The 27,218-nt window shown below is 37.4% G+C and overlaps 3 protein-coding genes and 2 long non-coding RNA genes across 5 annotated transcripts; 4 read left to right on the top strand and 1 right to left on the bottom strand.

The window, feature by feature from the left end:
- Window positions 1-758: 758 nt before the first annotated feature.
- LOC106394498 lies at window positions 759-3,603 on the top strand. Its single transcript, XR_001278886.3, has 4 exons — window positions 759-2,689; window positions 2,787-2,966; window positions 3,086-3,304; window positions 3,386-3,603. It is a non-coding gene; the product is annotated as an uncharacterized LOC106394498 (long non-coding RNA).
- A 1,983-nt stretch (window positions 3,604-5,586) lies between these two features.
- Window positions 5,587-6,894, top strand: LOC106392533 (protein FAR1-RELATED SEQUENCE 5-like). The gene has a single exon (XM_013833338.2). The coding sequence runs from the start codon at window positions 5,587-5,589 to the stop codon at window positions 6,892-6,894; it is 1,308 nt and encodes a 435-aa protein (XP_013688792.2).
- Window positions 6,895-10,777: 3,883 nt separating this feature from the next.
- On the top strand, window positions 10,778-19,091 carry LOC106394865. Its single transcript, XR_001279028.3, has 3 exons — window positions 10,778-11,264; window positions 11,342-11,414; window positions 11,519-19,091. It is a non-coding gene; the product is annotated as an uncharacterized LOC106394865 (long non-coding RNA).
- A 552-nt stretch (window positions 19,092-19,643) lies between these two features.
- LOC106390399 (pentatricopeptide repeat-containing protein At1g59720, chloroplastic/mitochondrial) lies at window positions 19,644-22,656 on the bottom strand. Its single transcript, XM_048756519.1, has 2 exons — window positions 22,493-22,656; window positions 19,644-22,153 (listed from the first exon to the last, which is right to left on the bottom strand). Exon 2 carries the CDS (start codon window positions 21,633-21,635, stop codon window positions 19,764-19,766), a length of 1,872 nt encoding a protein of 623 aa, XP_048612476.1. The 5' UTR covers window positions 21,636-22,153; window positions 22,493-22,656; the 3' UTR covers window positions 19,644-19,763.
- A 3,103-nt stretch (window positions 22,657-25,759) lies between these two features.
- LOC125585904 (ATP-dependent RNA helicase DED1-like) lies at window positions 25,760-26,266 on the top strand. Its single transcript, XM_048755622.1, has 2 exons — window positions 25,760-26,003; window positions 26,139-26,266. The coding sequence occupies exons 1-2, from the start codon at window positions 25,760-25,762 to the stop codon at window positions 26,264-26,266; spliced, it is 372 nt and encodes a 123-aa protein (XP_048611579.1).
- The last annotated feature ends 952 nt before the right edge of the window (window positions 26,267-27,218 follow it).

Here is a 27,218-nt window from a genome sequence, read left to right as displayed (position 1 = left end):
AAAACAGTCTTTACTCTGTTTTACAAAATTCGGCATTTGGAAGTGGCTGATAGACTTCAATCTAGAGGTCTGAATGTGCAGGGAACTTGTTCTCTATGTCACTTAGAACCAGAAACAATTAACCACATGCTGTTCCGCTGTACTAAAGCTCAGGAACTGTGGCAACTGACGCAATGTCCTTCACCCTCGCATGGGTTTACAATGGTTTTCGAGGAGAACATGGCCTTTTTGTTCAACTCTCTGGACAACCAAACTCCCAGTGGTAACAGTGTGCACGCTATTCCTTGTCTGTTGTGGAATGTAGGAAAACAGGAATTCGATCCTGTATGCAGAGACTCAGGAATCTCCGTTGTTTTGCGTAAATAATGCAGAGGAAGAAGCTTCTATTTGGTTTGAGGTCAACACACAAGCTCAAAACATAGAGCGACTGAACACCAGAACAGGATACATGGAACGGTGGTGCCCTCCTTCGTTTGGAATTGTTAAATGTAACATTCATGTGAATTGGAGGAATGTATTATTACAGAGTGGAGGAGCTTGGCTTGCGAGGGATCACACGGGAAATGTCTTATTCCACGGTCGTGATGCCTTTACTCCTTTGACAAACTGATTAGTTGCAGAACTACGTGGTATTGTATGGGTCTTACAGAGTGCGAGAGATGTAATTTTACTTCGGTAGGCATAGCATCGGACCACCTAGAAACTATTGATGCGATCACATCGCCTACTTCTTGGCCCAGATTTCGGTGCCTATATTGGAGCATGTCTCACTTCTTTGTACTCTCTTTTCTTCAGTTTCGTTTGAAGTTGAGAAAGTGTGCGCCAACTCAATAGCCATAGATATAGCTAAAAGTGTGATGAAAGATGGGTGTTTCCAGTCCTATCTTGCTCTAGGAGGGCCAGCTTGGCTTCATCTCCGTATTGCAAGAGAAGCTTCAAGACAAGACTAATTCATCTTTCCTTTGTGATTTTTGTCTTTGTCCTTTGTTGTTTTGCTTTGCCATTGTGGAGAGGATCCTTTCCTATCCTTCTTTCTTTTCAAAACTCTTGTTATCAAACATTAAAAAAAAATTCAAAGCAAAAACCAATAAATTCCAACTTTCCAACTTTATCTTCCATGTTAGAGATATGTGCACCAGTACGAATGTAAGCATATCTTGATTTTCTGCTTTAGTGTATTTTTTATTTGAAGTATATATTCAAAAAGCTCTAGTAATTTGATATTATGAATCTGGTTTGATTACTTATTTTCATGGCTGGCTTATTTTTTTTTATAATCTGTAACGCTCCGACTTCCCACGGCTAATGGGCCATCCATGCCAGCTCTCTCGGCCTGTGGATCCCATCCCATCAGACGGGCGGTGCGTTAATTTTTTCGAAGGCTCGAAATCATAATTTACTAACCAATCACTACATGACTTTTCCCCTTGTTTTGGTCTCACTCGCACGATATAGCGAATAAGTCCCGCAGGTTACCCATCTTTCTACTACTCTAGCTCAAGCACGATTAATTCTGGAGTTTTAAATGAATGGTTGACTGAAAAGATAAATGGACTTTGGTAACATAGGTAGCCAAATAAATTATCTTAAGCCTTTCCACATATACCAGAAATCGGGATGTTACAATTCACCCCCACTCACAGAGCGCAACGCCTCCGTTGCGCACCACGACAGGTCTCAAGACGCCTCTCGGGCCAGAACCAAGATGGCTAACCAGTTCTGATACCATTTGTAACGTTCGACCTCCCACGGCTAACGGGCCACCCACGCCCGCTCTGTCGGCATGTGGGTCTTATCCTATCTAACGGATGGTGCGTTGATTTTTACAAAGGCTCAAATTCATTGCTAACTCTGCAATCACCACACCCTACAAAAAAATATAAGTATTGGTAGCAGTTCGCGATAGCACGAATTCATCAACTGCTACCAAAAGTACAAAAATCGGATCACAACTCTATCGTAGCATTAAATTCGCGCTAAAATAGAATTTCATTAAATAGGAATACAAAATTCGGAGATTTAATTTAGGGTAACACTTTGCCAAACACTCAGAAAAAAAAAATACTCATTCATTTTTTTCTCTCTTTTTCCGACTTCCCTTTCTTTTTCTCTAGAGATGATTTTTTATTTTATTTTTTTTCTTATTTCAATCAATCTATCTTCTTCCTTCGTCTTCTTCAATTATAAACATCAGAACATTCTTTGTTGGAAAAGATGAGTGAATCGGGTTCTTCTCGATCGATTCAACTCCAATCGAGTTCAAAATCAAAACTTAAGAATCCTAATCCGTCCTTTGTAACTTTGCGCACACTTGGCTTGAAGAGATAAGGTTGAAGAGGATGGTGGTTACTGAAGAATGCTTAGAACACTTCCCTCCACTCTCCACCGGTATCCGCCTTACCGGAAAATCGAACCCGCTGCTCCGAAGCATCTCCACCGTCGGGTTGATATTGTCATGGCTGCGACTGTGGATTCGGATTACTCGTCGAGAAGGAGCAGTAGCAACGAGCAGAGGGAATCAATTATGCTTCCTGGATGCGACTCAACACCCTTGCTTACTCTTACCTCAACACTCTTGCTACTGTTCTGCAAGTTTTGTTTTTACACAGAACATTAATACAGAAAACACAGAACAGAGCATGGAGAAGTAATGAAGAACTTGAGGATCTTGTTAATGACTCGAGGAGTCGTAATCTCTCTCTCTCTCTCTCTGGTCCCTTTTCTCTCGATAAGCCCCTCAATTGAAGGTCTTTATTAATTTGTTTGATGTTGTGATTATTTTTCAGATAGCAAGAGTAAAAGGGTGACCTTGAAGCAGAACCACAAGTTCCTTATAAAGGTTAAGGAGCACCAAGAAGGCAAAGGATGCTAAGAAGCTTGGGCTTAACCGTAACCATGTGTAATCTCTGTCTCAGATTGAGATTGTAGTCAGCTTGACCCTTGTCTCAAGCGTAAACCTTTCTCTGGTTAGTGTAATCAAAACCCTCGATTTCGACCCTAACCATGTGTAATCTCTGATTGAGATTTTAGATGAAGGGGATTCTATAACTCTTGAAAGTTCTCTTCTTTTGCTCTCTTGATTAAGGATTCATAGATTGTTGAACCATGGAGATAATTGTTGAACCATGGAGATGATCGGTGATGGATATAAGGAGTTCTTTCTTGATGCCCCAGACTCGGTGAAGGTATATCCATTGATAACGAGATGATTTGTCTTATGTTCAGGGATGCTGGTGTCTCAGCCATTGCCTCCCACCTTACCCGTTCCATGGCAGTTAGTACTTCGTTTGGTGGGGTCTTCAAGGTAGTTCTTAAAATGATTTTATATTGCGTCGAAAGTCTATATTTGCAAGATTGTTATTGACATCACTTTTTGTCGTATCAGATTTGGTTTTGCAACAGTGAGAAGAGCCAGACGGTTAAAGACTCTAGCTGGATGTGTCATGCAGTTGGTTCTTATAAGTAATAGCTTTCATAAGCATTAGGAATCTTAAACATTCACAGCTGATTCACGGATGAGAGTAATGTATTACAAGTTGGGGGAGGTTTATGTATATTTTGGTGCACTCTACAGCACTTTGAAATGGTTTAGTTTATTAATTATCCGAGAACATACGAAATATAAGTATCCGAAAACATACATAATATATAAATCATATTCTAAATCCTTAATTTTTAATATTTCATCGCAAAATCCAAAGATGACAAAACAAATAATATGATAAAATTAAAATTTAATATTAATAATAAACTAGAAAAAAAGAAAAATAATATTTTTTTATCTCAAATTCTAAACCCTAAACATGCCCTAAATTGCAACATCCAACACTTACAATAAATTTCAAAATGAACATTTGTAGAAATTTATAACTAAAACAAAAGCATACTAATTTTAAAAATATATAAATTTTCAACATGTAATTAAAAAAAAACAAAACTTAAACCCTAAACCCCAAAAGTTAATCCCAAACCCTATTTCTCAAACTCTAAGTATACTTCAGACTTAAAAAAATTTAGATCTAAACTTTAAACTTTATATTATAAATACCAAACTTTGAATCTAAACTTTATTTTTTGAAAACTTAACTATGAACTTTAGAATTAAACCCCAAATCCTATCCCCTAAACCCCAAACCCTACTCCCAAAATCCAAACCATATTTCCAAAATTCCAAACCTTAAATTGATCATAAACTTAACCTGTAAATAATTTTTTTAATTATTAAAATTAAATCATAAATCCAAAATATAACAATTATTTCTATATGCAAATATTTGAAATCATTCATTTTTCCTTCAAATAAGCATTCATATATGTTCAAAAACGGATAAAAATAAATAAGAAAAGTGAATTGTTGTTGGCCAATGAAATAAGAAGGCAAGGATTGCGTCGGGTTTTAATCTAAACTGTTGATAGAAGTCTGATATAACGAATACAGTTCTTTGCTTTTTAATATTTTTTTCTTCATCTCCTCTCTCTTTAACTCCAAATGCCCTCATGAGAAAAAAACTAACATTCTTATCTCTTCTCTATTCTCAATACCCCTATGTGGACCCCATTGTCATTGCAAATACCAAATTAGCCTCTCATTTCTTTAATATATTTCTTCCACCTCATTAACTCATTTATTTCTTCACTTAAATAAACCAACAACCAAGATGGCCCACCAGGGACAGAGACAACCTTAACCAATCAGAGGAGACATGACCCACATGTCTTCAAGTTTTTCTCTTCTCTCTGCGTGAAGCTCTCCTTCCTCACTCTCCATTGGCGAATTTGAAGCTTCATAAACAGGTAATTCTTGTCCGTTTTTGCTGATTTTTTTTTTGTGGAACAGCATTTAAATGTTCTGTATATCATGGATAATGTTAAAAAAAGTAAGAATTGATGAAAGTTTTGAGAGAGTAAAAACGAGTTTGAAAACTATGAATATTGATTTTGGGTATATTTTATGTCCGGTTTTGATGAAATTTTTGCTGGATTATTATTAAAAAGAAGTGTATATCTCGCCTAGTGTTTAAAAAGAAAGACCGGATGCAAAATTTAAGAGATTTAAAAAGATTTTGAAAACTATGTTTATGGGTTTATGGTATATTTTATGTCCATTTTCGATGATATTTTGTGTGTAATTTCATTAATATGAATTCTATATCATGGGTAATGTAAAATCTGAACAAAATCGTCCTAAAATTTTTATTAGTTAGTGCAAGGATAATTTCTGGGTATTACTATAATAACTAAAATTTATCTGGAATGATGAAGATGTTTTTGGTTATCTACTGCAAGTAAATCATGAGAAGTGTAGAAGTGTTCTACATGTGGAGTTCAACAAAACGGTTGAAGAAGAGGATGACGAAGCTGATGTCTATGTCGGTCTATCCTATAGAGAGGCTACTGATAGAGAGGTTACTGATACATGGGCTACTGATAGAGAGGCTTGTGAAGAAGATGGTGTGCTCACACTTTACGAAGACATTGAAATGCATGAGAATGTCACCGAAAGAGATGCGATTGTGATTGAAGATCGACACAGAAGCAAGACCATCAGTTGAAGTAACACCAGCTGTCAAGGAACGAGATGATGGTATGGATTTGGCTGTAGGTCAAGAATTTAGAACCAAGGAGGAAGCACAAGTTCATATTCAGACGGCTTCACATCTGAAGTGTTTTGAGTATGATGTAATTAAGTCGGACAGTAAAAGATATGTGATAAAATGCGGAGCAGCCAAAGAAGGCTGCAAGTGGTTTGTGCGTGTTGCAAAGTTGATGAATTCAGATCATTGGACGGTTAGAAGTTACATCAAACAGCATAGATGTTCTGTTGTTACCACAAGAACACTGCCTAGTAGAAGGAGAGGCACACCAGGAATCGTTGCAGCTGTTTTGGCTCAAGATTATCCCGATAGTTTAGACACAACAGCTCCCAATGCCTTGATCGATTTGGTTCATCACAGGGTTGTTGTGCAAGTATCATACACAACGTCATGGAGAGGAAAAATATTAGCTACTAATAAAGTGCGAGGAAGTCCAGAAGAGAGTTATACTTTATTAAATTCTTATATGCACATGCTGAAGCAGTCGAATCCTGGCACAGTAGCTCGTGTGGTTGTGGATGAGGCCCAAAAGTTTAAGTATCTATTTTTTGGTTTGGGAGCTAGCAAAGAAGGGTTTATCGTTATGAGGAAAGTCCTCATTGTCGATGCAACACACCTGAAGAATGTTTATGGTGGAGTTCTATTTTTTGCGACTGCTCAAGATCCTGATCATCACCACTATCCAATTGCATTTGGTATTGCAGATGGTGAGAAAGAGCATAGTTGGGTGTGGTTTATGGAACAGTTGAAATCAGTGATATCTGATGTCCCTGGATTGGTGTTTCTTTCATACAGAAAAAAAAGCTTGATCAAGGCAGTAAGTCTAGTGTTCCCTCAGGCCGCTCATGGGTATTGTATATGGCATTTGTCTCAGAATGTTAAAGGACACGTCCGTAACAACAGAGACACTTGTGCGTTTAAGTTTATGGAGTGCGCACACGCTTATACTGAGGCTGAGTTCTTGAACCTTTATAATGCTTTTCGCATGAGGTATCCTAGAACAGCGGAGTATCTTGACAAAAGTGTTGAAGAGAGGAAAATGGCAAGATGTTACTTTGAAGGAGATAGGTACAATGTTGACACCACCAATTCAATGGAATCTTTTAACGGTGTTATTAGTGACGCGAAAAAGTTAAACATACTACCAATGTTTGATTTCATCATCCGGAAAATGGCTGAATGGTTCAACATACATAGGAAGGAGGCAACTGAAATACCACCCGCACTAAAGCTTGTTCCTATTGTGGAAACCGAAATGTCTAAAAGATGTGTTGATGCAGGGTTTCTTTCCGTTGTCTAATTAAACATCTTCCATCTTGAGTACAGTGTCTCGAATTAAACAGCTTCCATATATATTAGTATGAGTATTTATGTTTAGTATATAGAACCCTTATATTTTTCATGAGTATTATCAATTAGTAGACTATATATTTGATTAATATGTATATTACAACTATTTTGATTATTATTTTCAATAGTTTAAGAAAAACCTATTCAGTTTTCTAAAAAACTCCCTTAACTTATATTGTTAGTGTGTGAAAGGTTAGACTATAGTGAGGAAAATCTAACAAAATACATATTCCTGGAAAATTTCTGCTGATGATAATCATAGTGTAAAATCATTGGGTTTACTAAAAAGAGTTACATTTTCTACGGGTTTAACTAGAAAAAGCTAAAAATTGCCAAAGAATTACTATATGTAAGGTAGTATTACTAACTCCTTGAAGAATACCAAGAATTACTAAGTGTAATTTGAGTATTATATTTATGTATATAACGGCTGTACGTTTTACATGAGAACTTTATTAAAATGCGCTATGCATTCCACGTTTAACATGTGTTATGCATTTCATGAGTATATTTTATTATTACCAAGTGTTTTTTTGGCCTTAGTAAATCTAGTAGTAAAACCAGTTATCCATCTAACTCATTTTTGGACATAGCCTAACTTGAAAACAGTTTCCAAACCTGTTTTTTAAAATCCAAAAAGCATAATACAACAAAGTTTAAACATCCAAAAAACATACTACAACCAAGTTTAAACATCCTACCAAGTTTTAAAGACTTAAAATACATAAATAATTTCCAGAGGCCTACTTACCCTTTGTTTTACGCTTCTTCTTAGGCCCGTCAATGTCTTCGGTCTTCACCTGCGTGTAGGGACTCTGCAGCCACTGAGGTTTTCTCTTCTCACTTGGCGTACATGCAATCACAGGTGCTGATTCCTTACTTGGTCTGCACCTCTTCTTAGCTGTAACTTTCCTTGGTTTGCCATACATCATTATCTTATGTTTGCACCTAAGGTTGAACCCTGTCCTCACCTCATTGGTTCCATCTCTCCTCACCTTATTGGTCCCATCTGTCATCTCCTCACTAGCCTTGTAAACGACCAAGGCCCACATTTTCTTTTCTTCTCAGTGTATTTATTACCCTCTTCCTCGACAACTTTCTCAGTCTCTTTCTCAACCACTTTATCTGCCTCTTCCTCAGCCTTCTCTGCTTCCATAGCTTCTTCTTCCATAGCTTCTTTTTCTACAACTTATTCTTCCTCCACCATTTCTTCAGCATTTTTCTCGGTGGGACTCTCCTCTACAGCTTCTTCTTCCTCCACCATTTCTTCAGCATTTTTCCCAGTGAGACTCTCCTCTACAGCTTCTTCTTCCTCCACCATTTTTCTGCATTTTTCTCGGTGGGACTCTCCTCGTCAGTTTCCTCAGGTTTTTCCTCCTCTTCCACAACATCTGCTTCAACTGCCATCTCTTCAGCCTCTTTTTCAGTCTCGACAGGTGATGGCTCAGTTACCACAGCTTTCTTTGCTTCCACCGCTGGTCCTCTTAAAAACTCCTCTGATGGTGTAAGTACTAGTTTTCTCACGGCCAATCTCTTCGGTCTACCACGTGGTGGTGTAGGAGTTCCCTTGGCAACATTCTCAGCCTCTTTCTCTAGATTCTCAGCCTCTTCTTGAACCTCTTTTCCTTCAACCTCTTTCTTCTCCTCTACATCTTCATGAGTGTCAGATTCAGAAAGAATTCTCCTCCATGCTGCATCCGCCTCTACTCTCCTCTTCTCAGCCTCTTCCTCAGTATCATAATCTTCTTCAGATACCTTATTTTCTTCCCTAGTTCCCAGCTCTGTTTTATCAGTTTCGTTCTTCTTCTCTTCTTCACTGCTTTCAGTCTCATTCTCCACAACAACTTGCTCTTCCTCTTCGTCATCTTGTTCCATATCATGCATCCTCCACGTTTCCCTTGTCTTTCTCACTATCCTTACTGTTTTTCCCACCCGAGACCACATCCTTTTCCTCGCCAGACTCAGTGTTACCCTTGTCTTCCTTAGCCTTCTCACTGTTTTTCTTCCCTTCAGCTCTACCATAATCCTTATCATCCCACTGTCCAAAATCCATATCTTCACCATAATTCTTCTCCTCATTTGTCTTCCTCTCAATAGAAGTTAGCCTTTCTTCAATTTTCTTAGCGCTACTTCTCAGTTATCGCTGGTTCTTTTCAAATTTACTCATCCTCACATGCATATCATCCAGTTTTGTCTCCACCACTGATTTAAGACCAGAAAAACCTTCACCCATGACCCCCAAAATCCTTTCTTCCAGACCTTTCAAGCTCTCCAAACCAGAATTAGAAGACGAATCTTCTAAAAACGTCACCTTTTCTTTGTCATCTTCTTTTCAAACACTCGTGCAGCAACATCTAACTCATATAGTTCTTTCCAAAATATCTTCTTCTGCTTCACATTTAGCCAGTGGTTCCAAGTATCACTTGTGCTTCCCTCACAATGATACTCTGGCTCCTCATCAATGATACTCTGGCTCCTCATCAATGATACGAGCCAGCATAATTTCCTCACCCACAGTTGGCACCAACACACTGTTAATAACCTGAAAATAAAACATGAAAGGAAAATCAGTTTAAATTTTATTATATTCTTCTAGTTTCTACTACAAAATATATATACATATACCTTTTTATTTCCAAGTGCAGCATATATATCTTCCAAAGGATAACCCTTCATGCTACTCTTTGTAAACCGGCTCTTGCACATCCTAGGACAATCTTCACAAGGTCTATCTGCATAGAGTCGAAATATTTTCCCCAGCTTAGGAATACACTCAAAAGCAAAAATCTACACAAATATAGTCACAGTATCAGATTTACGGTTATAAAACAACTAATATTTTGCAAAATTGTATGCTTTACCTCTAATGGAATTATGAATCCAGGAAAGCCGCATGCCGAGTGCACTTCACCCTTCAGAAGCTCCATCATATGCTTAATGTTCTTTATTACATCCTCAAATGTCAGACGACCCCAAGGAAATGTTCTGCAAACATCCAAATCTTCCACGATCCCTAAGATGAACGGGTCTACTGGTCCAGAATCCTTTGCATGTCCTCTGATAACCCGACCAAGGGGCTGCGGTGGTTGCCTTGCCTGCAATCATAATATATATGTATTAATCATTCCTTACTACTGAAACTAGTATACTTTCTCACTGACAATGATTAAAATGAATGCAAAAAATACCTTAGATGATACAGCAGACATGTCTTCACCTTCAGAATCAACTGAGAGCGAAACTACAGTCGTTTCTCTCACTGGAGTACTGTCTTGATGGACTACATCTTCTCTTGCCGGCTCATTCCCATCTGAGACTGCCTTTCTAGCTCTAGTTCTACTAGAGACTCCACCGGACGTAGTAGATAGATTCTTTCTTTTTAGGCCCTTCATTTCATGTACAAGAAGTTACAAACACAACAAGTCAATTACTCCAAATGCAAACCGCATAGCAAACATCAATTAAGACATCTCAACAATGTAATACTCAAAAAGGGAAACTACTCACTTACGAAAAGGAACGAAGATGGAGACTAGATTTCGACAGAGAAGGAAGAAGAAACGAAGCGGTTCTCGACTCTAGGATTTCGGGTTTAAATCGGAAACAAAGACAAATAGAGAATTGAGACCCGAGAAATAAGAGGGAGCGATTGATGGATTCTCGATTTAGACGGAGGAGGACGACGAAGAAGGCCACGACGCATGGAGGCTAGGGTTCCGTTTCGTAATCGCAAGAGAGAGGAGACGGAGAGAGACGAGTGGGGGATTTAGGTGAAGAGAGACAAAACGCGGTCATCTTGTTTTAGGTGGGTCGGAAATTTAGGATGCGCCTCAGTGTGAAACGCGTCGTTTAGAGATTAGGAAACGGGTTCGACCCGGTTTTGTTTGGTTGGGTCGGGTAGAGCAGGTCGGGTTGGTAATAAGTTGATTTCATTAAGGTCCCTAATGTCTTTAACCACGTTTTACCAGATTTTATATTTTAAAAAAATAAAAATATATATTATTTTTTATTACAGGGTGAAATCAGCATTTGTGATGGAGAGGGAGGGGCATCTGTCGATCTCGTCGTCTCTTCTTTCTCCTTTGTGAACTCCTCTTTCTTCTCCGCTGGTGTAAGGCGTGGTCTCTTATCCGGTTTAGTCTCCTCTCTGCTTCTCGCAGTCCAGACTCCTCTCAACTCCTCTGCATTCGTGGCTTCTCTCCATTCATCTGCAATTGACATAGGAGCAGATGTTCGGAGGATCTCGTCCTCGACGGCGAATGATAACCAGTGACATTTAGATGCAGTTCCATGGAAGACGAGGTTGAATCGCTTATGCTTGTGAGTGTTTCAATAGATAAAGACTCCAACTTTTCTATTTTGTTAAAAGTTGATTTTTTTAATTGTTGTTGTTGCAGGAAAGTGTGAAGACTGTATGTTGAGAAACCGGAAGGATGGCATCGGATCTTACAAATCTGTTCCCTATCTCTGGTAATAAAGATAATTTTGTAATTGTTGTTATGATTCATATTTCAGCGTGCAATGCTCGTTTATATTCACTATCCACTATTGCTTCTGATATTATCTTCTCTTAGTTAACGAAGGTGGTGCTCTAGGCGTCAAAAGTGGTGGTTCCGGCGTCGACAATGGTGGCTGAGCGCAATGGAGGAGACTGAAGAAGCTTTACTGTGGTGGTCTCGGCGTCAAAAAAGGAGTGTGGTGGAGATTGAAGAAGAACGTGGTTTAGCTATATTAGGTTTAGTTAGAGTTAGTTAATAAACCGGGGTTATATGTAAACCCGTTTTCATAGTAAACCGATATCATTTGTAAACCAAAATTTTAATTATAAATAAATTTATTCTCAAAAAATTATATTAGAATTCAATTTTAATTTTAAATGTGGATTAAAATATATTAATTTATAATTTATAATTTAAATTAATAATTAATAATTTTATAATATAAATGAGAAATAATAAAATAGCACAGATCAAATGATATAAAAGATTATCGTATAGCCAAAGATTAATGCTACAATATCTCTATATATTTTAGCTCATGAAAAAACGCTACAATAAGAAGGGGTTTACCATAGCTGCGGCAGACCTAGCTTTTGTGAAAACGCTACGAAAACCTTATGGGTAGCGTTTTCAGTGTGATACTAATGCCGATATTTCTTGTAGCGACATGACCTTTCCCCTTGCTTTGGTCTCACTTGCACGATATCGCAAAACACTTCCCACAGGTCACCCATCTTTTCACTACTCCAGCCCAAGCACGCTTAACTCTGGAGTTCTAAATGGATGGTTGACCGCAAAGGTAAATCGACTTTGGTGACATAGGTAGCCAAATTAATTATCTTAAGTCTTTCCACATATACCAGAAATCAGGATGTTACATAATCTTTCTCATCAAAGGGTTGTCGTAACCTCTGTAGAAGAAGTTACGCTCCTTGTTATTTTGTTTTGTTCTCCAATAATGTTGTTGATTCGCGGATAAATATTTCTGGGTTAAAATTTGTTTAATATGTTTGCTTACCGGTTACAGTCATTCCTATGGTTATTTATAAGAAGGTGATCAGGGAAGAGATGAAAATTTTGGTTTGGTGCACACCTATGGAGAATCATGCATGGCAAAGAAGATTCTTACCTATGATGGCAGGAAGCTTGTGACATCCCAATCCAGTATAACTGAAACTGTCGGCTATATTAGGATACTTTTCTCTAGTCACATGGGACAAGACAATATGTTTTTCAACAAATTAGGATCCAAGAAGTCTTTGACAAAAAACCACCAATATGAACAGAATCTGTAAAAAGAAAGAGAAAAACGAGGGGTGAACATTTCAATAAAATCTCAGTAAGAGTAGCTATAGGATCCGCAAAATCATCACCCAACATTTACCATACAACAGAAAAAAATCTACATAGAATATCCAGTAAAAAAAGTTCAAACAATAAGTAACGAGGATAAACCCCCACGTTGCCAACATGAGACCACACCACCTCATTCGGTCCCCGCGTTTCTCATGTTGTCGCATCAGAGCTCACCACCTCATTCGGTCCCATGAGTTCAACGCCTTCACGCAATCACATTACCTAAATAGGTTTACGCATGATCCTCCACCAAATTAACACGATTAAGCCACCTCATTCTGTTCTCGCGAGATCTGGCCACACCATCTGCCCGTTCCAGTGTTGAATCATGCCACCTCAGTCGGTCCATGCATGACTCAACCAGAAACGATGCAATGCACAAGAACTCTCAATCGCGTTGTACCGGAAACGACAAACCTTAAGGCTCAACCTGCAATGGCAACGACAAACCTTAAGGCTCAACAGAAATATGTTAACAGTGAGAAACAATAAAACAAAGGGAAAAACATTCAAGTCTAAACTTGCCATTCTAACCACGTAAATCCTACAGGGAGTTTCTCATCACGTTCGTCTCTGGATCCCTTTCTTGAATGTTCAAGGTCTTGTATATATAGTCTCTCAAAGTCGGACGTGTTTATTTTCCGTTGATTCCTATCTTCCTTTTCCCAATTTTCTTTATCCGCCTAGATTTGAGTTTATGCTTTTCTGAAATCTCCTGTTATCTTGTATTTTTCCTTATTCTTCTCCAAGTAAATCGTCATTGAAATTGGGATACTTTGAACCTTAAGTCGTAAGTGGGGCGTTTCAGGCTGTTTTACGACTTACTCATTCTTACAACGAATCTTGGAATAACCGTTAATTTACTCGAAGTTTTGCTTTTGGTGCCTTTGGTCTATGAAATGATAAAAATATTTTCTTAGTTGAAAACATTATGTTTTTGAAGTGTTTATCTAAACACTTGGCTAAACTTTATGAGAAATCAAAGTGTTTCTTGTTTTCTTCGTATATCAACGACAACGATTGCAATGAAACGAAGAGCGTTTTGGACTACATTTGAACGAGAACATGACTAGACAAAGAATGGGCGATGAGGAGTGGGCGATGTAGAATAGGCGATGAGGAGAGAGAGAGGTAACGGGGGATGAGGCTATGGCGATGAGGAATGAGAGAGATCTCAAGGGCGATGAGGTCATAGCAATGAGGAGAGAGAGAGAGAGCTCACATGCGATGAGGCCATGGCGATGAGGAGAGATAGAGAGAGCTCAAGGGAGATGACGGATTGAGACAGAGCCGAACCTGTTTCGACCGGATATTCGTGGATATTTATACTATTATCCATCGGTTAATTTTGATTATACCAAAACCGAGCCGAATCAGTCAAAATCAGGTCGGATCCAGCTTAGGTGAACAGATGATTTATGTTAAGGTGGTATAAAGTTATGATAATATTTAAAAACTTTGCATTTTCCTAGTGGTTTGTGATCTTTTTATGGGCGACAACATTGGGTTTGAGTTTCAGAAGGGACAAAATTTCTAATTTGCTCTTTAATAAAAAAAAACATTGTTTTGGCTAATAGTGTCACGTCAGATGTCCAGTAAGCCAATTTAACTGTTGACTAATTTATGTCACGGACAATACAGATTTAAGCATGTTTTAAAATTTTGGATAGTTTATTTGAATCATAATCGAGTTGAGACCGTATTTAGCACGGATCACTTATTCTGGTCGTATTTAGCACGACTGAATTTTTTGGATTGTAATAGGCCTTTTTCCCTTGACTTGTTTGTTTGGGACTTAACTCAATTACACATGCGGCCATACTTCTCTGTTTCTTCTTCCTTAGGTTGAACCTGTCCAATAAAGATGTGAGGCCCAAAAAACCACTTTATTGCTGACCATTCCTCACATCCTATCTCATCTGCTTTAAAAGTACATACGTAAAATACTTAATGGTGTCAAACAAACCGTTTCTCCTAGGAGCCACAGGAAGAAAAGTTCTATAGACAAATCCTAGTCGTCTCGACACGTAACCTTAATCTTTATGGCTCCCAAGGCACCAAATTTTTTTACAACAACCACTTCTAATCTACATTTCCCAAGGGATGGAGAAATGACTAAATTGCCATGATTGAAACTCTCGTTTAAAATGTATTATCAAATCATCCTGAACCACACAATCTTCTACTTTTTCTTCGTTTCTCTCATTTGACTAGGACCCACGTATTATTCTATCTTCTTCTTCTTCACCATGATAATACAACTCATATAACTCATATAACCAAACATGTTAACAAGTAGTACAACTAGTATAACTGAGACTCATACCTTTTTTCACTTATGACTGAGACCCACTTTCTCTTAAATCTATCTTCGTTTCCAATTTTTTTTCACTTAAACCTAAACATCACGCCTTTGAATACTCAGCAACAAAAAAATTTCTTCTTCAATTCTTCATCCACAAGCATTTCCATTTGTTTCCCAGAGACTTTTAACAGTTAGGACACGAAAAAACACCACATGTGCATATTCATCGGTTATTCAGTCGCTTAATGTGTGTAATGCTCTCTTTCTATCCCACTATTTCTTTCCTTATATCTCTATCTCTATCTCATTTAAAGATGGTACGAATGGTACAAATTTTAACACAAAACTCATTAACAATCGATTTAACTGATATAACTAGTACAATACTTTTAAAAAGTGCAAGTAGTAGAAATTTCAGACAGGTAATACTGGCACAACATGTACAACTTTTTATTATATACCAGACATGTAATGCTAATATAAATGGTTCAACTTATTTATTATATATATATTTTTAAACCAACTTGGTTTTCCATATGAAAAAAACCCATCAACTAGCCAAATTGGTAAGTGTTTAGAATGATCATTCTTAACTATTTGATTTCTCTAAATATTTTTTTTGTTTTTTAATTATTACACGATCACATAACTTTACATGTTATACCTTATACTTTAAGGGTTTGTTGACTTATTTGTCTACTATATTTTCGAAAGAAATACACCATACGCATTTTAAAAAAAATTAATGATATCATAATATGTAATACCATGTAGACAAACATACAGAAGTGGTACAACTAAGGCATATTTTTTTTCTTATGTGGTACAATTAAGTTTTTCGATTTTATTGCCAAAATACATCTATGTACAAATTTGTACCCTGACTTGTATTAGTAGTACAACTGGTAAAACTTTGTCATTTCAAAAATCGACAAAAACCAAATGGGTATTCCATATGAAACAACAATCAAATATCTGAATTGGTAAATGGACATAAATTTTTCTCCTATTTTTTTGAAATTTTACCAATTTTTTAATATTATTACACCATCATATAAATTTACATGATATACATTGTATTTTTATGGTTTGTGTACTTGGTTGCCCACATTATTTTTGAAAACATACACCGAAGGTATTTTAACCAAATTGTTGATCCCATAATATGTAATACCATGTAGGTAAACATATATAAGTGGTACAAATGAATTAATTTTATTTTTTTATGGCACAACCAAAATTTTCAATTCTGGTGCCGAAATACAACTATGTATTTACTTGTACAACTCAAAAATCGGTACAACTGTACAACTTAAAAACTTGTACAACTACGAGTTATCACGTTTAAAGAAGGCTTTGAAAGCTTCTTTGGCTTCATGAAGGCATCTGCATCCTCCAATGATCTTCTTCAACATCCACAAAAATTAGGAGGGACCATTCTAACAACCTACCAATTTAACTAGTTAACTGTTTTTTCATATGGAAAATCAAACGGAAACTTTAAATTTCTAAAATGACGAAGTTGCATTTGTTTTACCAGTATCACAAGTCTGGTATACAATACAAAGTTGTGCCAATTGTAACAATATTACATGTCTGGTATATACCTAAGTTGTAGCAGTTGTACCATTATTACATGTCTGAAATAATCAAACAAATATTCAAATTGGTCTAATGTGAACAAAGCTTCATCAATTATATTCAAAGTTTTCAAGAATATGATTTATTCTTGTGATCGTTGTTAACTCGTTGTAAACTTATTGTTTCTAATTGTGTTTTTTTTTTGTCCCCCCGTATATGCTTTCTAGGACTTTGAAACACAAAACAATTCAGTTGAACAAAGTGTAAGCCTTTTAAAACAAAAGTCAAAACACCAACCATTAATAGTTGTGCATTATCTTTGGCTTTTTAATGGGTTCTACATCATCTTCTGCATTATACTATTTTAATCCTTTTTTATTGAAACATTTCCCCGCTACGAAACTACCTTTTTCAGCTTTGAGAGCAAAAAAATGAAGATGACTTTTTCGAAAATGGCTTAACTAGTACAAGAACTAAATCAAATTATGTTCATATTAAAATATGTAAGTTTCACCATGTTCTTTACATGTGTTTACAATAGTAACAGTTGGACAACTATTGTCTTAATCCAAACACCAAATTTGCATTATGCTCTTCTAAATCTTTTTCTACTGCAACTTATTCAGTTCCACTTCAACCTTCTTCGGCTTCAGGAGAAAAAGATGAAGACGTATATTTCTAGAAAATAGTACAACTAATATAACTAGTAAAAATTGTAAGCAAATCATTATCCAAACATATTTTATTAAAAGTAGACTATTCATGTTTGACACATGCAAGCAGGGAATACTAGGCCAACATATCTCATAGTTTCTACATCATTCTATTTTTTTAGCATCATTCATACGCTGAAAAACCAAGATATCATCATATTAATTGCAAAGTTGTACTAGTTGTGAATGTTCTTGTTGCACTAGTTATACCGGTTATACTCAATCTATTTGTACTAGTTATATTTATTTTAGTTGTACTAGTTATATACTATTTCGAGTTGTACTCGTACTACTATGCGTTCTTCTTCATTGTGAATTTGTACATTAAAGATGAAATTCAATTTTGGATAAGAGAGAACTAATTAAATATGATCATGGATTGAACGATTTGTGATAAAAATGAGAAAATCAGTGAATATTTGAAGAAATTTTTGGTTTTGTACTAAGGTGAAATAAATATCAATTGAGAAAGAGGAGGACGAAGAAGATTTAAGGTTAAAATTTGAGTTGGGTTATGGGTTGGATTCTTGGTCAGGTTTTGAGTAGGATATGAGTGGTATGGATCTGTAAATATGTTGAAGTCTTTAAGTTTTTTTAATAATTTTGTCTATATTTAATTTAAATTTAAATTTAATAAAATATAATAGACATGAGTCATATTAGAAAAATATGTGTCCATAGACATATTAGAATTGAGACCGGCAATAGCATTGGAGCTGGTCTCCCCTCCTTTCTTTCCTTGTTTTTCTTTTTTGTTAGATGTGTATCATCTGGTCTTCTTCTCTTGATAGTCAGAGTCTGACGTTTTGTTGATGATATGAAACCTGAAAGGAGGATAAAGACCAAAGCCTTAATCTGACTGAATGAATGAAAATCCATGAGTTAGAACCCTGAGAATTACAAGCTCTACTTTATCTACAATAGCGGCCTTGAGAAGAACGCAACATGATCCAAAGTACGACTCAAAATGATGAATCACTACCCATTCAGATCAGTGACACTAAAACAGCTCCTCGTAGAAGTATCAGTCTCCAAAAACAAAACTTACTCTAAAACATTGACTTGAGGAGCATACCGCACATGAGGAAGAGTTTGGGAGATAAAAGAGAGAAGCCACTGCGAAGAAACTCCGCCACCTCCCCCAACAAGAGATGCAAAGAAGCAGCGAACAAACCGAAAAGAAAACACTGCAAACAACCAGCACGGCGAACCAGCTAACAAAATAAACAGAAAAAGAAACATAACAGAAACACAATCTCCACTTGAATCACATGAAATCAGAAAAAAAAAGAAGATAAACCCCACCGTCGATTGAAGGACCCAGAGCTCCGACCTCAGTGCAAGATGATAGAAGACAATCGAATCTGAGACTCAGAACCTCTCCTAAACGATTTGCAGATGATGTTGTTGCAAGTAATTAATGTTGTGATTCTGCTCACATTTACTAGCTTGGGATGGTCCGATTTGGTTAAATCCTATCGTCAGTCTCAAGACTAAGATCATTTTCTAAGTTTCTACTTGCATGTCTAATGGATCTTCATCCTTTCATGCTTCTACGCTCACTCTTTATAAGATCCACTTTTTCTTTTGGGTGCTCTATATGGACTTTTGATGGTACCTACTGGTACTTTTTGCTGTGTTTTAATGTTTTGTTATTACATTTGTTTTGTTCTACCCGCAAACTGTTTTGCTATATTGTCTTCTATTGGACCATCTCAAATAAGTGAAATTCTGTTTTAAAAAAAAAGGCATTAGAATTTTTTCCCTCGACTCGTCTCTAGCTTGAGAACCAATCAGAGACGGTGCTCTGGTCAAGCTCATGACTCGTTAGGGTCACTACCTTTGTGGTAAACGGTGGTTAACCTCCGGGGAGAAACTCCGCAGTCACGACATTCCCTATAGATCCTTGCGGCCAATGACGGCGAAGTTGAAGATAATTCCATTGAGGCAAAGTCGTTTACTTTCAAAGGCAATGGCGTTGAAAAGCTGACTAAGAAATTGAAGGAAGAGAGAAACATGGTAGATGTTATTGTTTGTACTCGTGGTCCTTTGAACGGGAAACCGTTACGTCTTCAATGCTGACATGACTATCGTCTTAGTACCAATCTCATCAAAAAGCTAGGTTAGGTTGGTCCTAAACTGAAGTCAAAAACGTTGCCTTGACACTGATGCTAAGGTTGTTCACTGTTTTCTTTGATGTAACAGTAGCAGAAGAATTCATCAAGTGTTGTTATCTTAGTTCAGCTATAAGAATTGATTTTCATTCGAGATCATATGATGTTCCATTACCAAACTTATGAATTATACAAAATTGGTCGCAGCGGTTTGTGTATTTTCAATCGCTGACTAGTTTTTTGTTTGTTTGTTACCAGTATTCTGAACAAGAGCAGGATCCGTCTTTGAAGTGATGGAACCGAACACGATCTCTCACAATGATCTCAGTGTTGAAGACCTTTGAGATTAGTTTAGTAACTTCGTGACAATCGCCGCAGACGCGTAGATTCTTGAATACACGGATTGGAGTCTGAGGTGGTAAGCTTATCAGACCAAAAGCAATGGCGAGTCTCTCACTGTGCAGCCTGAGGGAATACTCTTTGCTTCCATCGTTAGTTGAATCGACCAATGGTGCTTGAGAGGGATCCGGTAAGTAACCAATGGATCTCAGTTTGTCATCGATCACTTTCAAATGTTTGTATATCTGTTTTGTGTGAGGGTGGGATGTGTCTCCTGCGAAAAAGTCATGGGAGATTCCATTGATCTCAATGGAACTGCATCCAGGCTCTTTTCTAATTCCATGTTCAGTCATTAGTTTTCTCACAATCCCAACATCGTTCCACCGCCTGGCCGATGCATAGACTCTAGACAGCAAGACATATGCGCCACTGGAACTTTGATTATCTTCCCTTGTTTCAATCAAACGTGTTGCAATTTCTTCACTTAGCTCCACACTAGCACCCTTTTTGCAACAAGCACCAAGGAGACTTCTCCAGATCACTGCATCTGGTTTCATCGGCATGCTCATCACCATGTCTATAGCTTCGGTAATGTAGCCTGCACGCGCTACAAGATCTATGATACAACCGTAATGCTCCAGTGCAGGTTCGATGCCATAATCTCTGACCATCATGTCAAAATACTGCCGCCCTTTGTTTACTATGCCTCGGTGGTTGCAGGCGATGAGGAGCGCAACAAACGTGACTGAGTTCGGTTTAACATTCTCGCCTTTTCTCACCATACGGTCGAAGCAACCCAGAGCTTCCTCAGCTCTTCCGTGTGTAGCGAACCCTAGAATCATAGCGTTCCATGAAGCTAAGTCACGCTTTTGCATCCCCTTGAACACTTGCTCACCCATTCTCAACGACCCGCATTTGCAATACATTTCGATCAACGAGTTCTTGATCAGAACATCCATAGCAACATCAAAGTCGCATCTTCGCAACAGAAACGCGTGTGCCCAAGTGCCTAGAGACAAAGATCCGAGACCAGCACACGCACTTAAAACACTCTGCATCGTATAACCATCTGGTTCGAACGATCTCTGCATCTGTCTAAACAGCTCTAACGCAGAATCATACTCCCCAACCCGAACCAGAGCATCAATCATCGAGTTCCACGAAACAAGACTTCTCTCAGGCATATCATTAAAAACTTTCTGTGCTAAATGTAAACATCCACAAGAACCGTACAAATGAATCAAACCGTTGTTCACATACACATCTCCACTAAGCCCGTGTTTCACGACATGACAATGAACCTGTTTCCCTTCCGACAATCCGAAGATATAAGCGCAAGCTTTCAAGACAAACGGGAACGTGTGCTTATCAGGCGCGGACATGCCTCTCTCTAACATTTTCCGGTAAAGCAGAAAGGCATCTTCTTTCCTGGAAACGTCATGTGCGCAAGCTCTGATGAGTGTGTTCCACATGAAGGAGCTGTGGTTTTCTTGTTGGATCGAATCGAAGACACGGGATGCGTAACTGACATCGGAGAAGGAAGAAGAGAGCTGGAGGATTCTACCGTAGAGAAACAGAGTGGCGGTTTCGTCGGGGAAAGTTGTACGGAGAGTGAAGGCGTGGAGCTGTTTCAGCTGGGGCATACTTGTGCATGTTTCAGACAAGGAGAGAATATTTCTGTGATGGTTACCGGCGGTGGAGAATGGCTGAGGTGGCCCGTTAGGGGTGGAGGTTGGAGGTGGAACATGAAGAGTCAATGGGTGGAACAGAAGACCCGTAGACATTGGAAACGATAAGCTAGTTGCTGTAAAACGATAATTGTATAATATTTTAAGGTTTGATTTTCATCTAAATAATCTGTACACAAAATTTGATTCTGAAAAGAAAATGTTTTCTTGATTTTCAATGAATAAATTATGTTAGAAAAATCCTTTATGTTTTTTTTTGTATTTTCTTGAACTCTTCAATCCATTTTCTTTTTTAACACTCAATGAGATTTTCTTGAATTATCTAATTTTGTTTAAGTTTTAAATTAAAACATATTACTTTTTTTTTTGTCAACCCAACAACTTTGTTGATTAAGCCCAATGAGCAAGTTCAAATTACAAGCGAAAGTTGGTTTAACACACGAGCCCAACAAGACAACAAAATTAAAATCCCAAACGAAAAGAGTTATCTTCATACATGACCACGTGTCTGCATCTAAAGAGGCTATGGACACGCATTACAACATGCGTCAGTCATGCGGGACTCTCGAACTCCAGCCATCGCCTAGCTTCTCCTCCGAAGCTCCACCACGAATCTGTATAAAACCACGAAAAGATAACCAGTAACTCATTCCTTAAACCGATTTGGATACTCCGCATGTTTCAGAATAACGCGAAGATTTATTCCATCTCGAGAATAAAGTCTGAGCATAATCAGCTAGAGTAATAGATCTTGAGTATCAAGCGGGATAAGATTCGAAACATAAAAACTTTATTGAATCAAAACCAAACTCGAAAAAGATAAGAATATGAAGAATAGAGTCGATTCTGATTCGATTAACACAACAAAATCATCATAACGACCACGCGTAGATTACAGATTCGCCAAAGCGAAAGACAAAAATCGATCTTTTGACCGAATATATATCACATACCAAAACATAATTGAAGAATCTCAAACCCAACCCTCGTGAAAGATTGAAATCGGGGAACAAGGGTGGGAGAGATTTTCTCTCTCTAGAGAAAGAGAGAGAGACCTCTTATTTATTTTAAAACATAGTACAATAGATCAATTTTTCATATACCTCTGTAATGATCTCAAAATCCTAATAAACCTTTTATTTTTATTCTCTTTTAAAATACATATTATTTATTCTTTATCTTTCGTGAATTTTACCAATTTAATCAAGTTTTATATCAACAACCGATAAAAGATGAAAAATACAGAAAAGTAATGATGAAACAATATCAAAGGTGGAAATCATCGGTAATAATATAGATAAAGTATGTTGACAAAAAAATATAGATAAAGTATAACATTAGACTGATATGGTAAAAAAAAAAGTCTTTGTTCGAGTTTTATGGGGTTTGAACTATGTAGAAGGTACTGTGATAATATACAACAAAAGAGCATTTATACCGGTGAATTTTTAATTAATGCATGGTGGATGTAAAGTTTTAATGCATGGTGTGAGCTATTTAATGTATGAGAAATCCTCCTATGTATTAACTGAGAAGTCATTTAAATGATTTTTTTGATGTGTATCATTGAATAATTTTTTAATTAATTGTTTTAATTTCATTGGTTGATAATTCTTTTAATTTTATTTATTTTATTTAAAAATTTAAATCAATAACTAATTTACATCAATAACCAAACAAATTATACTTAGCAATAATGATATCATAAATATGTATATAAGGAAATTTTTGTCATAAATTATTTGGTCTATTTAAGAAAATAAATGTTTTAAGAAAACGGAGATTTAAAAACTTTACTTTGCATATTTTATAGATAATAAAACAAGATACAATAACATGTGAAAAACATAAAAATATTATTTTGTTATAAATCATGGAGTGGATTGCCATTAACCAGGCCCGGACCGAGACCGGTCCAATACCTAGAAGATGGAGAGACGGCCGAAGCCCTAGAGAGAAGAGAGAGAGAGCCGACTTTAGGAGAGAGAGACGGTCACAAAGCTTGGAGAAAAGGAAAACCTTTCCTTTTCCTAGTAGATGTAATCTTTCCATTATTATGTATTAGTAGTTTTCCTAATCCTAGTGTGTTTAGGTTTTGGATACTTTCCATTTATCTTCATCTTGTAATCCTTATATAAAGGAACCCCCTTGATCATTAATAAGAACATACAGAAATATTCAGTCTCTAAACACTCTATTTACAACACGTTATCAGCACGATAGACTCCAAAACCCTGAGACAAAACATAACCTAAAATCTGTCACACATAAACCCTAATCTAAGCGTAACTTAAAATCAATCTATCTATCAAACCCCGAAGAACCAGACGGCAAGCCACATAAAAAATTGAAGCTCTTGACGAGACGAATCTATCAGCGCAAACCGTTCGTCAATCCGATCTCAGACGCGCCCACACTCGCAGAAACAATACGCGGCGCCGTCTTGATCTTTTGGAACCCTAATCCCGAAGAACCCTAAATTGTTCTTGCTTGCGTTCCGGCTTGCAAACTCCGATCAAGCTCAGCTTCAGACGTTCCCTATCCGTGATCAACGTCCTCAGCCTCAGCTCAGCTTGCGTCCAGCTCAGACCAAATCCCCGACCAGACGCAACCGTCTGCGAGAAGAAACAAGCTCGCGATAGCTCTCGGCAACGTGACCCGATAGGAGCCGTCCCGCGTCCGTTCGTCTCAGCTCGTCTCTGATCTTTGGTGGTCCGGTTCAGACCTGCAAAACAAAGGTAATCCTAATTCTGAGAATATGAATCGAACCTTGTTGTTTTGTAAAGATTGAAACCCTAAAATCAGAACTCTAAAGATGAAAGCCATAGGAAAAATAGATCAAGTCCTAAAGAGTAAATCGGAGCTCGAATAAATCCGATCTCCTAAACCCTAATTCGAGATTGATCCATTGATCAATTAAAATCAAAGTCTTAATGATTTTGAATCTCAAATCAAATTCCCTTGATCAAAGATCAAAGTTTCGAAAACCCTAAAACCCTAAATTGGAAAATCGGTTTTAATTGTTTGATTTGAAACTTGATTGTTTTATTTGATCACCTAGAAAGATTGCTAGGATTGTTTAAACTCGAATCTGAATTTTTTGACTTGTTTAAACTAAAAAACACTTGATAAGCCCTTGATTATATCATCTCGTGGCCGTGTGGCCTTATTGCCTTCATACTCGAACTTGATCACTACTGATTGATTGCAATTGAACTTAGATCTAATTCCAGGGATGATGAATTGAACTAAAATAGCCGTGTGGCTCATCTTGGCCGTAAGGCATTGCTTGAATGTTTAAATGTTTAAAAACACTTAATCTCGATTTATATTCCTAAAGGCTTTGAAACCTTAATCTTAAAATCGAATCCTACTAATGTTTAAACCGAAACCCTAGAATTGATTAAGATTATTTGCATACATATGAATCTGAATATTGATTGCATTCATATTGTTTAAAAGGAATCGACCAGCATGTAGTTTATAAAATCTTGAAACCGTTTGCATTAAGTAGAACTACATGGCCATGTGGCTTGATGATTGTTTCGCACCATGGTCGATTAGATTGCTTGATTTTCATAAATGCGTAAGACATGTTTGTGGCCGAGCTTGTCGTTTATCTTGCGGCCACATGATCACATTGTGAGACTTAATTTTGAATGATGATGTGATTCAGATGTCGGAAATCTCAAACAGAGACTATGCAGCCCTTAATCTCTCCGGAGATAACTACTTGTAGTGGGCGCTAGATACAAAGATCAGTCAAAGGTCAAAGGGACTTGGTGATACTATCATCAAGGGCAACAATGAGACCGTTAAGACGGTACATGGCTATAAGTATTATACGCCATCACCTCATTGAAGGTCTAAAAGATCAGTACATCACGATGGAAAATCCACTAGAACTTTGGGATGCTTTACAGCATAGATATGATCACCAGAAAACGGTGTTACTTCCAAAGGCTAGAAACGACTGGAAGAATCTTAGATTCTTGGATTATAAGTCGGTGGATGAGTAAAATTCAGTCTTATTTGAGACGGTCTCGATGCTGAGACTTTGTGGTGAAGTAGTAACCGAAGAAGAGTTACTTGAGAAGACTTACTCTACATTCCATTCATCAAATGTGATACTGCAAAAGCAGTACAGAATGAAAGGCTTCGCCACATATACTGATCTGATCTCGTGCCTTCTTCTGGCCGAGGCAAACAATGAGCTCCTGATGAAGAACAGTGAAGCTAGACCTGTTGGAACAGCACCATTACCGGAAGCTAATGAGGTTGAAAAGAAAGAACCCAACGAGTGTAATTACGTCCAAAACAATAAGAGATCACACGGCAATGGCCGTGGTGGTTACAAGGGGCGTGGCAGTGACAATTACTCGAACAGCCGAGACAACTACTCGACCGACCGGAAAAGAAACCACAATAACCGTGGTCGTGGTTCCAATTATGGCCGTGGCCGAGGTAGTTATGGCCGTGGTTGAGGCGGCATATCCAAACCGTCTTACTCGACCAAATCCGTTTGTCACAGATGTGGAATGGGAAACCATTGGGCCAAGAACAGTAGAACCCCTAAGCACTTATGTGAGCTCTACCAAGAAAGTCTGAAGAACAAGAACCCGGAGGCTCACATGGTTCACGATTCCGGATATGAGGCTGATAATGATTCCGACATTGCTAAAGATGACCAGATGGACTTTGAGACTTTTGATTGTCTCAAGGACTAAATTTCGATACGACTTGTCTTATTGCTTTATGATTTGCTTTGATGTTTCACGATTATATATATATATATATATATATAATAAGAATTGATTTTGAATTCATTATCTTGTCTGATCTTACTTTAACATATGAATGTTTTAAAGAGTTGCCTAAAGGGCATAAAACCAAGTAAAGAAATCATGAATGGGTATAGTAAGCATAGTAAAGAAACTATGGCTAAGGCATTGCCTTAAAAGGCATTATACACACCCAAAAGAACATGTGACCCATTGAAGTTATATTGTATGGTTTCCAAGTAGAAACAATGGGTAAGGAAGGAATTGAGTTCCTTTAGACTTTAAGAAAAATAAAACGCCTAAGACCTTATAAGTGGTTGAGACTATACCTATGATCTCTACTGATGTAAAACTATGCTATAAGATCAGTATGATAAGAGGCAAAAGAAGTGGTGACTATACTGATATATCCCACGAAATTTTACACTATATGGCATGATAGGATTAGTCATCCTAAAGTTTAAACCTGATGCAAAGATTGAAAAGGCACAGAGTTATCCCGTAAAAGATCTCACGTTGTGAAACATGTACACAAAGGGAAACTCATTAGGCTTAATTGTCCCAAGCACCACGACCTTATAGTATGGTCATGAAGGGGAGAGAGGATAAACCCATGATCAATACTACAAGTTCGTGTACCACTATGGTCTAAGACCATGTTATATGGCTCGGACATTACTCGGCCATAAATGACCATTCCTCGGCCGTAGAGGCCATGATACAAATGGCCAAACCATAAAGGCCATTACTTGGCCATGTTATAAATGGCTCGGCCAGAAAGGCCATAACCGGCCAAAGAGGCCATCACCTATAAAGATTCGGCCATGTAAGCCATTATCTATAAGACTAAGATTCTAAAGTCTATAAGCTTGGAGACATTATGTTTTACATGTATAGA

Source organism: Brassica napus, chromosome C4 (genome assembly GCF_020379485.1).
Source record: "Brassica napus cultivar Da-Ae chromosome C4, Da-Ae, whole genome shotgun sequence".
Taxonomy (NCBI): Eukaryota; Viridiplantae; Streptophyta; class Magnoliopsida; order Brassicales; family Brassicaceae; genus Brassica; species Brassica napus.
This window is presented reverse-complemented; position numbering and strand designations above follow the sequence as displayed.